At 61.8% G+C, this 14,933-nt stretch overlaps 2 protein-coding genes across 2 annotated transcripts; one reads left to right on the top strand and one right to left on the bottom strand.

Annotated features, from left to right (window-relative positions):
• Window positions 1-589: 589 nt before the first annotated feature.
• GPR142 (G protein-coupled receptor 142) lies at window positions 590-5,689 on the bottom strand. Its single transcript, XM_070394020.1, is given in 4 exon segments — window positions 590-3,950; window positions 4,607-4,765; window positions 5,595-5,646; window positions 5,648-5,689. Coding segments are annotated over 4 exon segments (1,125 nt in total). The 3' UTR covers window positions 590-3,078.
• A 4,355-nt stretch (window positions 5,690-10,044) lies between these two features.
• BTBD17 (BTB domain containing 17) lies at window positions 10,045-14,933 on the top strand. The gene is made up of 3 exons (XM_070394019.1): window positions 10,045-10,153; window positions 11,659-11,935; window positions 13,219-14,933. The coding sequence occupies exons 1-3, from the start codon at window positions 10,069-10,071 to the stop codon at window positions 14,291-14,293; spliced, it is 1,437 nt and encodes a 478-aa protein (XP_070250120.1). The 5' UTR covers window positions 10,045-10,068; the 3' UTR covers window positions 14,294-14,933.

Raw genomic sequence — 14,933 nt, 5'->3', positions numbered from 1 at the left:
AAAAATGCACAGAGAAACAAGAGCAGTTTTCATCAGACTTTTCATTTACATGCTGGGGACATACTTATCATAGCGACGATTGCTTCATCTCACTAAGGGGGTTCCAAAATGTTACAGAGGAACTGTTACCCCTTCATCTCACTACAGGGGTTCCAAAATGTTACAGAGGAACTGTTACCCCTTCATCTCACTAAAGGGGTTCCAAAATGTTACAGAGGAACTGTTACCCCTTCATCTCACTACAGGGGTTCCAAAATGTTACAGAGGAACTGTTACCCCTTCATCTCACTAGAGGGGTTCCAAAATGTTACAGAGGAACTGTTACCCCTTCATCTCACTACAGGGGTTCCAAAATGTTACAGAGGAACTGTTACCTGATGCAACTTATTAGGAAAGTAGGTTATCGGCTTCCAAATCTGACAGGCCCAAGACCAGTGATGGCGAATCTTTTGAGCTCAGAGCGTCAGCATTTTGAAAAACCCTAACTTAACTCTGGTGCCGTGTCACATATAGAAATTTTTTGATATTTGCAACCATAGTAAAACAAAGACATATTTTTTAAAAAATATATTTTATTGATATTCTACAGAGAGGAAGGGAGAGGAATAGTCAGAAACATCGATGAGAGAGAAACATCCATCAGCTGCCTCCTGCACACCCCCTACTGGGGATGTGCCCACAACCAAGGTACATGCCCTTGACCGGAATCGAACCTGGGACCTTTCTGTCCACAGGCCGATGCTCTATCCACTAAGCCAAACCAGTCAGGGCAAGATTTATACTTTTGATATTTATTTTATATATTTAAATGCCATTTAACAAAGAAAAATCAACCAAAAAAACGAGTTCACGTGTCACCTCTGACACGCGTGTCATAGGTTCGCCATCACTGCCCGAGACTAATGTCCGTAAAATGGTAACAACACTCCGGTAACAGGTGAGGTCACTTTAATATTAACACCCGGTTCTCCTGGCTCAGAGCCCCACCGGTGCAGAACGCCACCTGCCTCCACGGAGCCTCCCCACCTGTCTCGGGAAGTCCCTGGTTTCACCAGGAACCAGCGTGTGAATCTCTCCGTCTCCCCGAGGACAGCTCACCTGCCCGTTGAGAGAGGCGCCCCGTCATTGCCCATCCGTAGCTGCCTCCCATGACAAGGGTCTTCCCTGGTTTGGGGCGCCACTCCTTCAGGGTCCTGTGGATTTTATACCGGGAGGGAAGAAGGTCCCTCCCCAGCTGTGTTCCATTAGATTCTGCACCAAAAGGCACCTTCCTTCCCAGAGCCTCCTTCTGTAGGGCTGGACCCTGGGGTGGGGCTGCGGGGTGGACACCCCCTTCTCCCTCAGGGGTGCCTGCGCGTGCACCTCTTCCTCCTTAAGCAAGAATGAAGCCCTGGTGCATCACCTCTGTCCACTGCACATCTGCGTGCCCCGGGGGGCCCTTTTGCCCTCAACCTACTCAGGGTCAGCCAAGACCATGCGGTGGCGGAAATGGGGGGCTTACAGGTCCTCAATGCTCCTCTGAACTCCTGGGACCAGAGGTGTCTCAGGACTGGGAATTTTTCAGGGTAGAGAAAGGTCCATTGTGGCTACCCCAGGTGTTAGGGCTGGATCCCAGCGGCCGTTCATCGTCTCCTGTCGGGTCAGGTTGGGTTTTGCCACTAGATGTGTCAGTGGCAAACTCGGGAAAGACGTTCTGGTTTTCAGAGCGTGCCTGGTTTTAGAATTGTGGCTGAAGGACTGGGACCTGCCTTTTCCTCGCTCTGGGAGTGGCTGCAGGTCCTTTCCTGGTCGGCCCTGCTCCGGGTAGAAGGAGAGAGGAAAGGGGGGAAAGCCAGGCATCGATCGTGCACTGACTGCAGGCCCGGCGTCCATCTGGCTCTCTCGCCTCTGTGACCCCATTAAGGGGGTGGGTGCTGGTGGGGGCCCGGCCTGCACCTCCTGTGCAGGGGAAAGGTCAGCTCGGCCTGACCGGGAAGCAGAACGCGGCGCCTAATGTGTTTACCCAGCGCGGGAGCAGGTGGGAGGTCCATCTGCCAGGCTCTCCCAGCGGCCGCCCCAGGAGAGGGGGCTCTGGAGAGGCAGGCAGGGCCCCCGAGCCCCTCAGGGTCAGTCTCAGGTCGGAGGAACCCCTCCTTCCTCCCTTCGATGGAGAAAGGCCTTTTCTCCAAGTGGAGTGGGCGCGAGGGCGGGGTAGTCCTCCCTTCCTGCTGTCCCTCCCGGCCCCTGGGCTAAGAGGGCATTTCCTTCTCCCATAGTCATGGCAACAATGACACCGGCCCCCCCAGGAAGCCTGCTCGGCTCCAGGGAGGGAGCGAAGTGGAACCAAACCAGCATGGCTGGCGCCCAAGGGGTCGCATCTCCTTAGAGCTCCACCCCTCCCGGTGCTCCACCCGCACATTCGGTTCCCCAGCCCAGGAATCCTGGAGGTACCTTTCCTTTCACTGAAGCCAGAGACGTGACCAATTTAGGGAATTAGAGACGGGCCCCAGGAAATTAGGTGGGAGCCCGGCCGGCGTGGCTCAGTGGTTGAGCATCGACCTATGAACCAGGAGGTCACGGTTCAATTCCCGGTCAGGGCACAAGTCCAGATTGTGGGCTCCATCCAGGTGTGGGGCCTGCAAAAGGCAGCCGATCAATGATTCTCTTTCATAATTGATGTTTCTCTCTCTCTCTCTCCCTTCCTCTTTAAAATCAATAAAAATTTATTTATTTAAAGAAGGAAATGGAAACAGGTCATATTCATCCACCCATCACCCATCCATCTATTATTCCATTCATTCATTCATTCATTCACTCATTCAACCAGCATGACTTTTGCCTTCCTAATGTGCCGGGTGAAATGTCCCTCACCATGGAATGCCCACAGCAGCTGGCACTGTTAGCCTGTGCCTGGCAGGGCCCTCTCCTTGTTTCAGGAAATGGGAATTGCTGGTGAAGCCATGCCAGAGTTGGGTAAACTGTCCTCCCCTCTACTTGGGGGGCTGCCCCAGATTGCAAGGTGGGGCGCTGGTAAAGTTTTGTGGACACAACCACAAAGGCCCAGTACGCTGGCCCCGAGCTCGCCGACTGGGCCCCCCTCTACAATTCTGCCCCTTCGGGGAGTCCCGGAGGCTTCAGCACGGGCTCCGCCACCGTGCCCTCCGGCTGTGGCCCCAGGATGCAGGGCAGGTGGGCATCGTGAACGACCTCTCGGATGGTGGCCCGGAAGGTCTTGCTGACGAAGCAGTAGAGGCCGAAGTTGACCACCGTGTGGAGCATGGCGACCATGTTGGCCACGTCCAAGGCCAGGTGGACTCGCCAGTCCCGGTGCACCGGCGCCACGTACAGGTGGTAGAGCATGACGACGATGCGGGGCGCCCAGAGGCAGGTGAAGAGCGTGGTGAGGCCCAGCAGGATGGCGGTGCTCCTGCCCACCCGGGGCCGCGGCCCCCGCCCGCCCCGCCTCCGCAGCCGGCAGATGAGGGCCGAGTTGGTGACCAGGAAAATGCCGCCGGGGATGAAGTAGACGGTGAGGCAGTGGGCCCACTTGAGGGCCTCGTCCAGCGTGCTGGGGGGGCCCGGGTCCCTCCACACGTCCAGCCACCAGTAGAAGGGGATGCCCGTCAGCAGGGCGGCGCCCAGGACGATGGAGATGTCCCGGCGGGCCCGGCCCGGGGAGGACGCCGCCCGGTGGTGCAGGGGGTGGCACAGGGCGCTGTACCGGTCGAACGTGAGCAGCACGGCGATCCAGACCGAGGCGTGGATGGCGGCAAACTCCAGGATGTTCACGGTGTGCGCCACGGAGCGGGGCAAATCCCGGGCCAGCACGGCGCCCTGCAGGAGGAAGCCCACGAACACGATGACCACCTGGGTGACGATGTCCGAGGCCGTGAGCGCCAGCAGGTAGTAGTACACCGGCTTCCTGGTCCTGGCGGCGAGGCGGGCCAGGGCCACTGTGGTCAGGAGGTTGACTGATGGCAGCCGCGGTCACAGAGGGGAGAGGTCAGAGGCGTTAGAGGGGCCGCGCGGACCTTGCTTCCCAAGGAGCTGTCACCGTGCCTCCCCCCCCCCCCCGCTTGTTCGGGCTTCTTTTCCTCTTTCCAGACTCTTCTGAAAACTCATTTTGTCAGGAGGCTGACCAGGTCAGCCCTGCCCTGTCCACCCACACTCTGCCCCCGCCCCCCCACCGCCACCGGCCACTGACTTCACCCTGGGGCAGGCAGGCACAGGGAGTTCCCAAGGCCCGGACCACCTGTCCCTTCCTGAATCCGCCTCCACCCGCGCCCCCCCCCCCCCGCCCCCCCCAGCTCTGCTCTCTGCAGGCGGTGGACGGGACTGGGAGCTTTTGCCCAAATCCTGCAAGGATTTAGTTGTCCTAGGGGTGTGCTCACTGCTGGGGTGGATGGGGGCTGTCTGTGCTGGTGAATCCCGGGGTTTAGCTTGAGTACCCCAACTTCTGGCCCCTCACTTTTACTCCCCACTAAGCTTTGCTCCCCAGGGACCCAGATCACCCCCCCCTAAAGACAAGGGGAGCCTCAGGGGACAGCATAGAGGGTTGGCTCCCATCAAAGGAGCACCCCAATTTCTGGGCACCCCCCAGGACCCCAGACCCTAGCTCCCCACTCACCAGGCAGCCCCAGGCTCAGCAGGATGCTGTAGTAGATGGTAGGGATGACACCAGCCACACACGGGGACCTCTCCGAGGTCTCTGGCCAATGGCCTTCAAGCTCCGGGCTCGGCCCACTGCCATTGGGTGTGGGCAGCATGGCCACTCGTGGCTGGCCAGCTAGGAAGGGCGGAAGGGCGTGGGGTTAGAGCACTTGGTCTCTTTCCAGCCTGGCCTGGTAGCAGCCCCACCCTGACCCTGACCCTGAGGTCTCTATTCTCCCCTGCTTCGTGCAGACCCTCAGATCAGGCCCCGCCAACGGACAGTCTTCATTGCCAAGCCCACAGGCCCTCCCGCCCTCCGTGGCCTGGCCTCCCCACTGATGGGAGGAAGCCCTCGGTGGCATGTCTGGCTGCCATGGAGACCGTTTCCCCACCACGTTGCTCCTGGTGGGTCCTCAGCCTGGAAAGCAGGAGGGGGCAGCCGTGAACATGCAGGCTCCCCAGCCTGGCTCCGGGCAGGCTGAGCGGAGGGTCCGCCGAGAGCCTGGAGCGGCTGTGATTTTCCTAAGTCCTGGCGACCGTGACCGAGGGTGACCCACAGCAGCTGCCTGGCTCCACTCAACAGCCGGCCCTCTCCAAGGAGAGCCGGTACCAGGTTCTCCTCTCTACGCTCAACAACAACCCTCTTCCTGGATGAGCACATGGGAGCGGGGGTGGCCCTGGCCTTCCGATGGGGAAACTGAGTCCAGAAGGTAAGGTGACCTCCCTGCGCCCCTCAGCCCCCACTTTAGGTCTTTAGGCTTCACCTTCTAGTTGTGATTTCCTGCGGAAGCTGCCCCCTCCCCCAGCCCCTGCTAAACCTGGTTCCCCGCCCCACCACCCACACGTTATTCCCTTCCAGCTCCCCACCCCGGCCTCCGGATTCGGTACCTGTCCTTCCACCCACCTCTCCCCTCCCGCCTCTCCCCTCCCGCCTCTCCCCTCCCGCCCAGGTCTGGACACTTTACCTGTCTCGTGCCCCTCGAGCCTCAGGCTCCTGGGTCCTGAATTTGGGGTCGCCTTGTGGCTTTCCCGGAGTGGCCCCGCAGGCCCCTCCCAGCATCGCCAGCTCTCCAAGCAGCTGTTTGCCCTGTGGCTTTTCCAGCCGCACTGCGCCCGCCGTCAGGGCAGAGAGGTAGGACGATGGGGAGGAGGGAGGAGGAGGAAGGAAAGGGTGGGGCTGAGCCTCGGGGGAAGAAGCCTGTATAGTAAGTGTGGCCTGGAGCAAACCCGAATCCCTGGGGGCCCACAGGCAGGGCCGGGTGCACAGCTGGGAGGGAGACCTGGGGAGAGGGCAGGGGTGTGCTCCCCGACACTCAGGGAACCCCCTGGCTCAGCGGGGACTGGCACGCCCTGCGGGGCCGACTCTGGGGAAAGGCAGAAGGGTTTGGGGAACGGACTCTACCAGCATCAGAGAGCAGAGGGCAGGCTGCAGAGAAGGGTGAGGGAGCCAGTGCTGGGAGGGAGAGGCGAGGTCACCCTGGGCCGGCCCAGATCTGGAGAGAAGCCTTGGGCTTGGAGGAGTGGGTCCGGCTGCTGCTGGCGGTGGGGACCAGGGGGCGGCCACAGGGGCTGCAGGCCGGGGGTGTCCGGAGGCCCTGTGACCACTGAGAGGACTCAGCAGTGAGCAGGCTGCCAGCGGCGCCGGGAAACCGGGGCGCAGTGGCCCCGCACGCTGTTGTTTTCCTGGCTGGTGAAATGGACCATCCCTCAAGGAGTATCGGTCACTGGCAAATAAACACCAGCCGGCGTGTGAGCGCTCAGAGCGGCTGGCCTCCGCGCCTGGCCAGGCCCCATCCCCCACCCCGGGGAGAGTGGCCAGTGCGGCCCTGAGTGGGCACCCAGGACCACACAGTGTGACGGGGTGACGTGGAGGAGAGCGAGGCCCCGTCTGCCATCCTCCCCGCGCTTGCCTCCCACTCCCCTCAGGGAACATAGCAGCCCGGCTTCCAGGCTCCCTAAGTGAGAGCCTTCCTCTGGGGCTGGAACTACCTTGACACCCCCTTCCCCCGACTCCCACCTCCGGGGCCACCCCTGCAGCAATCACAGAAGCCTTACTGCCCCCTGGTGGCCATGTCCCGACACTGCAGGCCTCTGCGAATCCACCGGCTTTGGCCAGGTCCCGTGGATGGTGTAGGGAGACTGGAGTAGAAACTACCCACTCAGGTCCCCAGGAAGAGCGCCCAGGGCCCCAGCCCCAGAGTGCAGCGAACTTCCAGGAAGCACAGAGAATTCCCCAGGCCGCACCCCGAGGCTCTGAGTGAGCAGGAGCCACATACAATGGAGTTAGCAAGGCCAGCTGTGTGCGGGGGCTCGGCCATTCCCTGAGCACCCACTCTATCCCTACACCTGTCACGCCCCTGGCAGCCCTGCACGCCAACCCTGGTATCTTCATTTCACACAAGAGGGCACCAAGGCTCTGAGAAGCTCAGGAACTACGTTGAGGCCACTGCACTCAGATAGGGAAGGGCATTCAAGTCGGGGGAACAGCACAACGGGGGTGCAGAGGCGGTAAAGCGGATGCGCCAGCCCTGAGGGGACATCCTGGCTTCAGGGGAAGCGTTCAATCGTGTGAGTGATTCCAGGGAAAGATTCCTCCTTGTGTGTTATTCGTGTGACTCCGCTCCCCAAGCTCAGTGTCCGAGGAGACCCCAGCTCAGGAAGGAAGACGGTACAGGCGGAAGGGGGGCTGTGGTCTGGGCAGGGCTGGCTGGAGCCCACCCTCCGAGGGGGGTGTCCCTGCAGCCCAGCGTCCGATCCCCCCACTCTGCAGGTTCAGGAACTCTCTCTCTGCCCTGAGCTCAAAAGTGTGCAGTTGCTCTCACAGCGCTGGGGAGTCCTTGCACAGTGGGGCCATTTACGGCAACTGCGACAGCTCCCCAGAACAGGCGGCATGGGGTGTGGGAAGAAAGGTAGCGGCGTTTGCGTCCTGGCTCTGCCTGTTCCTGGCTGTGAGACCAAGTCGCTTAGGTTATAAACACTCTGTCCTGAGCAGGAAGGAGCCGTCTGGGCAGGAATTGTTCTAGCTTGAGAGCTCCTCAGACTGGCTCTCAAGGAATCGTGGAGTTTCCAGGTGCTCAAGCAAAACAAAGAGTATTTCCAATCCTCCATCTCCCGGACCCCTCCCTCCCCTCCCCTCCCCCAGGGCCTCTTTCCTCTCTGCTCCAAGATGCCTGCACACACGCACGTACACACACACACACACACACACACACACACACATGCATGCACGCATACACGTACACACACACGCGCATGCATGCACGCATACACGTACACACACACGCGCATGCATGCATACACGTACGTACACACACACACACACACACACACACTCCAGCGCCCTCAGACTGCAAGAACAGGGTGCTTATTCCTAGAAAGCCAGTTTCCAAATCATCAGAGGAGCTCCATGGATGACGGGAGTTAGAGACAGTAGGAGGTGGGGCCTCCAGGGATGGGAATGAGAGGGGAGCCCCCCCCCCCGCCCAGTCTCCTTGGGATCCTGGGGCCTCTCCAATCACTGCGCACCTGAATGCCCACCATCCAGCTCGAGCTGGACCTGGGTGCACCTGACAGCATCCAGGAGGCTTTGAAAGCAGCGGTGCAGGAGAGCTGCCCTTCTAGAAAGAACCCGCTTCTAGAAAGACTGCTGGCATGCAGGCCAAAGCACCATTTCCTGAGCAGTGGGCTATTTTATCACTGTCTCTTCCTCGTCAGTAACTTTCCCATTGAAAGTATTTCTCATGGAACTAGGACGCCCCCCCGCGGCCTGGACCCGCCCCCCCCTCCCCCCCCCCCCCCACACACACACTGAGGCTCAGTGATGCAGGCCACGGGAAGGCAGGGGGCAGCCACTGGACAGGGATGGCGGAGTCAACCAGGGGAACCAGGCGTGAGGGTCAGGGCAGCCGGAAGGGGTTTCCACCGGCTGGACAGCTCCATCTCTGCCAACCCCGACGAGGCAGGTGCCAGGCCGAATTCCTGCTCCGTCTGAGGCACCAGAGAGGGGGTGGAGCTGTGGGTCCCTCCCTCTCCCAGGCGCTTCCTCTGCAGCCTGCCAGCCAGGGGCGGAAACCGATGCATCCAGCTGGTCCCTGGGATCCAGAGAGCAAGGGAGGGCAGGCTCCCACCCAGCCCAGACAAGACCTGGCCTTGGGAAAAACTCAGAGCCCAATCTCTGGGGAGCACCCCCCAACTTCTGTTCATCAACCTCTAAGGAGTCCCTCTCGTCAAGACTGAGCCAAGCTCCACTCCCTAAAAAGGTGAGGTCTCAACAACACTCCCTCCCACCCATTCCCCCAAGTCCCAGACCCCTCCCTCCCCTCCCCCAGGCTCCTGACCCCTCCCTCCCCTCCCCCAGGCCCCAGACCCCACCTCCCCTCGCCTTTCCTGTGTTTTTACAAGTGCACTCCTCTGCACTGACCCACGGAGACCTGTCCTAGCTCTCTGCCTCGGTTTCTCCTATGGGCAGGTGGAGTGCCAGGTCTGCTGGGTGTCTCCTTGGAATTCTGGGAAGGGAAGCATTATAGCTGAAGTTGGACAGAAGCTCGGAAGAGAAGCCGTACAAGGAGGGGAACCTAGAGACCCGAGGCCGCCCAGGAAGGTGACCAAAGGGAGGGTGGCAGGGGGACAGGTGTGCACCTCAGCATCTCCAGGCCCCACGCCCAGGCTGTGCTGGTGGGCAGGGGTGGGCACACGGGATAGAGTGACCTGCCTTATGCCCAGCGCTGCCATCTTGGCTCATCTTGACTTTTTTGGGGGGATGACGGTCACAGCCCATCACCCTCCCTAGACTGTGCCAGGGACATTCTTCCACAAACAAACAAAACAAGAAGTGATACCAGTTACCTATGAGCCCCTATTTGACACCCTTGCCCTCCTCGCTGGAGAGCTGACCCACCCCAGATGGGAGAGGGGTGAGGGCGAGGGTGGGAGCCTGAGCCGCCTAGTCCCTCCCTCTCCCAGGCGCTTCCTCTGCAGCCTGCTCACCATGGTACCCCGGCCAGGATGCTGCCAAGGGCTCTGTGCCAGAGCAGAGGCTGAGCCTGGGGCTCGGGGGAGGGGGCTGGGGACCCCCTGGGCCAGCGCTGTCTGTAAGCCTGGAGCCCCTTGCCTGCTCTAGGAGAGCCCAACCCTCCCGGGAGAGGAAGGACTAGCTCTGCTGGGTGGGAGATGTGGGGGGAGGGCGCCGGATCTGCCCCGCTCAGGGGCCCAGGGCAGCACAATAGCCCCTGGGGCTGCCACTCTCTGGCTTAAGAGGTTGCCTGGGCAACAGCTGGGGCCAGTCTCCACCAATCCATGGCAGAGGCTGGGTGGGGGAGGGAGGCTGGTCCGGAAGGGGGTGCCATCCCCTTGTACTCAGTCCTATATAAGGAGGAGGGGTGTGAGAGGAGTGGTCTGGCTTCGCTGTCCCTCCAGTGCACGTGGGGGAGGGGCACAAAGATGCTGAGGCTGGGCCGCGCCAAGCGTGGGCCCTGGGGCACCGTCTGGGCCATCCTGGCCTTGGTGGGCCTGGCCACGCGTGCAGGTGAGTGGGCAGTGGGTGGGGCGGAGTGGGGGACAGGGACGAGGGGCAGGACCTTCCGGCCCTAGCTACACGGTGGCAGGAGGGGGTGGGGTCCAGCCCACCAGGAGGAGCACAGAGTCCTTCAGTCTGGGGGGAGGACAGCCTGCCTCAGAGGGGAGGAGGGGCTGGCCGGTGGGCGGGGTGCGAACACAAGTAGACCCTTCCATGCCCATTGTCCCAGGCAGCTGGCCCAGTCAGAGGCCAATGGGATGCCATCAGCATTCAAGTCCTTCAAAGTGACAGCTTGGGAGGCGGGGCTGGGAAACGAACCCACTCCTTTGTCACCTCCCGTTCTCCCTCTGTCTCCCCTTCCTTACACACTGCTCTCCTGTGAGCCTTCCTTCCGATTTCACACGAGCTGCGGGCCTGTTGGGGGGCGGGGGTGGAGAGGGAGGGCAGGTGCCCATCTACTGCAGTCGGATGCCCTCCTTGCCTCCCTGGAAGGCCCCTCACCCCCCTCTCGGCTTGGGGAAGCTGCTGGCAGCATTATCTGTTGCCGAGTTTCCTGTCAATGAGTGCATGTCCCCATCTGACCCTCATGGCGTCCCTGGAAACACGACAGGAGGGCCCAGCCCGGAAGGGGGGTGCCAGCCCCCACCCGCTGGTACCGCGAGAGTCCCACGCCAGCACGCCAGCACCGGCTCAGCCTCTGCACTGTCTCTGGTCCCCGACAGGCCAGCCCCTGGGCATGGACTCTGTCTCACAGAGGGGGACCAAGGGGGCAACTGGGCCTGGAAATAGCACCCGCCGTGCCTTGGCTCACGCTCTGCTCCAGCCCTGCCACCGCCTCCAGCCCCCTGGCCCTCTGGCTCCCAGCACTCCAAGCCCATCCTTTTCAGCGGGCTGGCTCTCAGCCTCCATGCTCCTCCTCCAGTTGGCTCCTGGAGCTAAAGCAGCCCCACCCCCACGACGCTCACCTCCCTTGTTTACCACAATGGAAAACTAGAGCGCTGGCCTGTGTACTTACTGTGAACTCTGTGCGAAGGACTTGGCTTGTTTTGATCACAGCCATATTCCAAGCTCCCCAGAGAGTGTCTGACACATAGTAGGTGCTCAATAAATATGTGTGGGTGAGTGTATCACTTCTGATAACTCCTCAGGAAGTGAGGGCTTCCTCAACCCTTGCCTAGGGGTCTGGCATCACGGAGATCCGTTCTGGGCGTCTGTCTCCCACTGGTTCCTGCCCTCTCTCCTCCTCTGCCAGGAATCCACCTCCTTTCAAAGAGCATCTCCTCAGGGTCTGCTCAGGGCCAGGTTCGAGACTTTTCCCACCAGGATGTGCTATGTGCACGCACAGGAGCCCACGCACCTCGTGGCACAGACAAGTGTGCGCACAGCCTCCCCAGGCCCACCGCCCTCTCCCACACTCAGGCACACGCATCTCCAGGCGGTCCCGCTGCTTACCCGGGCCATGATCCCAGGCCCAGGTGCCTTCTCAGACTGCGCTGTGTTCCTTCCTGCTGCAGCCCAGAGAGCCGATGTCGGGGGCGAGGCCGCGGGCACCTCCATCAACCACTCCCAGGTGCTGCTCCAGCGCCTGCAGGAGCTCCTGCGGCAGGGCAACGCCAGCGACGTGGTGCTGCGGGTGCAGGCTGCGGGCACCGACGAGGTCCGCGTCTTCCACGCCCACCGCCTGCTGCTGGGCCTGCACAGCCAGCGGTTCCGGGAGCTGCTGAGCAACCAGAGCGAGGTGCTGCTGCAGGAGCCCGGGGACTGCGCCGCTGTCTTCGACAAGTTCATCAGGTGGGGAGGGGACGGATTTCGGGGGGACTTCATCCTTTCCCAAGCTCCAGGCTCCCCCACTCACAGAGTCCTGGAAGCCCTGGCCCCTTTGGGCCATCTCCCGGATGTCATTGGGAGGAGGATGCCACTACTTCCTGCATCCCTCCTCCTTCTGCCCTCTTTCCTGCGAATGCAGCGTGACCCCCTGCCCCTGCCCGCAAGCTCAGTGGTTTGATGTCAGTTGCCAAAGGGCCTCAGAGCTGTTTCCAAACCTGCCAGGAGAGCTTTTGAAAACTACGGGTTCCTGGGCTCCGCCTGGATCGTTGGCTTCAGGTCTGGGGTTCAGCCATCATTTAAAAAAATTTTTTAAAGCCTTCATATGGTTTGCTGTCTAGCCAGGTTTGGAACCCCCACATGGTGAGGGAGCTGAAAAAGCTAGCCAGCTCTCTCCCCGTCCTGCCCCTGCCAACGCACAGCACAAGGGGTGCCACTCACACTCTAGTCTGAGGAAGTGACCCTGTGTTAATGGCTTAGACAAGATGGCTGCCAGGATCCCAGCCATCATGTCCAAGACCCAGGCAACAGGAAAAGGGGTAACACAGAAGGGCAAAAGGTCTGCCCTCCGCTCCCCCAGGTGGTCCTACTTAACCAGCCTTCCCCACCATCCCAACCTGCATCTCACTGGCTAGAATTAGTCACATGGCCACCCTCACTACGAGGAAGCCTGGGAAACCTCCTTTCTTCCCAGCGGCAACAGGCAGAGCTGAAATGCTGGGAGAGGGGAGACGTGGGTGTTGGGGCCACTGGGTGTGTGCCAGTGGGGATGGGCAGGCAGGGCGAGCAGGGGGCTGGCGGCAGGTGGAGAGAGACTGAGTGAGAACAGGAATGGAATGAACCTGTGTGACCACCTGCTCTGCAGCAAGTATTGCTCACTCCCGAACGGTCACAATAACCCCGAGGGGTGTATGTTATTCCTCCCTTTGCTGGAAGTTTGACAGAAGGTTGAGTGGTGAGTGCAGTTAAAGGACGTGTCCACTCTTAGCAAATAGCTGATAGGACCGCGGATCGGCACCCACAATGGAGCATAGAGCTCGGCAGCTAGTAGGTGCTCAATAAACACATGCTATTCACGTGTCCCCACGAGAAATGGAGAGAGGAGGCTGGGGAGCGGAATGGGTGTGAGGAAAGGAAGGAAGCCTCGGGACCCACCGCTCGCTTTGTGCCTCTGATCACGGAGCTCTCCACCTCAGGCCAGGCCCCGCTGGCCCCGCTCCGACCCCTCCCCATGTCCGCACTCTCCGCAGGTACCTCTACTGCGGCGACCTGGTGGTGCAGCTGGCCCAGGCCATCCCCTTGCACCGGCTGGCCGCCAGGTACGGCGTGGCCGCCCTGCAGCGGGGCGTGGCCGACTACATGCGCGCGCACCTGGCGGGCGGCGCGGGCCCGGCGGTGGGCTGGTACCACTACGCGGCGAGCACCGGGGACGAGGCGCTGCGCCAGAGCTGCCTGCAGTTCCTGGCCTGGAACCTGTCGGCGGTGGCGGGGAGCGCCGAGTGGGGCGCCGTGAGCCCCGAGCTGCTGGCCCAGCTCCTGCCGCGCTCGGACCTGGTGCTGCAGGACGAGCTGGAGCTGTTCCACGCGCTGGAGGCGTGGCTGGGCCGCGCGCGGCCGCCCCTCGCGGTGGCGGAGCGGGCCCTGCGCGCCATCCGCTACCCGATGATCCCGCCGGCGCAGCTGTTCCAGCTGCAGGCGCGCTCGGCCGCCCTGGCGCGCCACGGCCCCGCGGTGGCCGACCTGCTGCTGCAGGCCTACCAGTTCCACGCCGCCTCGCCCCTGCACTACGCCAAGTTCTTCGACGTCAACAGCAGCGCCTTCCTGCCCCGAAACTACCTCGCGCCCGCCTGGGGCGCCCCGTGGGTCATCCACAACCCAGCGCGCGACGACCGCAGCACCAGCTTCCAGACGCAGCTGGGCCCCAGCGGCCACGACGCGGGCCGCCGCGTCACGTGGAACGTGCTCTTCTCGCCGCGCTGGCTGCCCGTCAGCCTGCGGCCCGTCTACGCCGACGCCCCGGGCACCGCGCTGCCCGCCGCGCGCCCCGAGGACGGCCGGCCGCGGCTGGTGGTCACGCCCGCCAGCAGCGGCGGCGACGCGGCGGGCGTGAGCTTCCAGAAGACGGTGCTGGTGGGGGCGCGCCTGCACGGCCGCCTGCTGGTGCGCCACGCCTACAGCTTCCACCAGAGCAGCGAGGAGGCGGGCGACTTCCTGGCGCACGCGGACCTGCAGCGGCGCAACTCCGAGTACCTGGTGGAGAACGCGCTGCACCTCCACCTCATCGTCAAGCCCGTCTACCACACCCTCATCCGGACCCCCCAGTAGCCAAGGGGCGGGGACGGGGAACCTGGCGTCCCAGGCGCTTCGGGGCTGGGAAATAAAGGCCTGGCATCGATGGCCGGAGGGACTGGCAGGGGCGCTGCAAGGGGTGGTGCCGACACTGCCCCCTGAATAACCAGGTGCTGGTGACGTCGGATGGAGCCCAGGTGAGGAGTGGTAGACCAGATGCCTGGTTTCAGCAGCTGATTCCACAACTGACTTGATACTTTTGGTTGAATAAACAGATGCTCAGAGAAGCGAGGGATGATTGAACCACCCAGACCCTGGGAAAAATCAGCCCAAGAGAGGGGGTGCCCTGTGTTTCATTAGCTTTTCCCGGGCTCCCCACCCCCACATGGAACAGGGCTTCTGAATAGTCAGGGCTCTGGGTCAGCTGGGAACAGGGGCGACTCCATTCCCAGTTTTCACAACTTGAGGCTGAGGGCTTTAGCTCGACAATTTCTGAGCCCGGACTTCCCGGCGTAACCATTTCATTTAGGTTGTGAGGCTTTCTGTGGTCTGGGCCTCTCCTGGGAGGAAGCCTGGGCAGGTGTGATGGGGCATGACCCCTGGGAGGGGCCTCAGGGTCTACAGAAGCCCCCTTTCCCCAGGTTTGTAGGTTGGTGCCATGCCCCCAGCCGGGGTG

This window comes from Myotis yumanensis, unplaced genomic scaffold (genome assembly GCF_028538775.1).
Source record: "Myotis yumanensis isolate MYYU_CA2020_CCGP unplaced genomic scaffold, mMyoYum1.0.hap1 SCAF_16, whole genome shotgun sequence".
Classification (NCBI taxonomy): domain Eukaryota; kingdom Metazoa; phylum Chordata; class Mammalia; order Chiroptera; family Vespertilionidae; genus Myotis; species Myotis yumanensis.
Note: the sequence above shows the minus strand (reverse complement) of the source record. Positions and strands in the feature narration are given on the sequence as shown.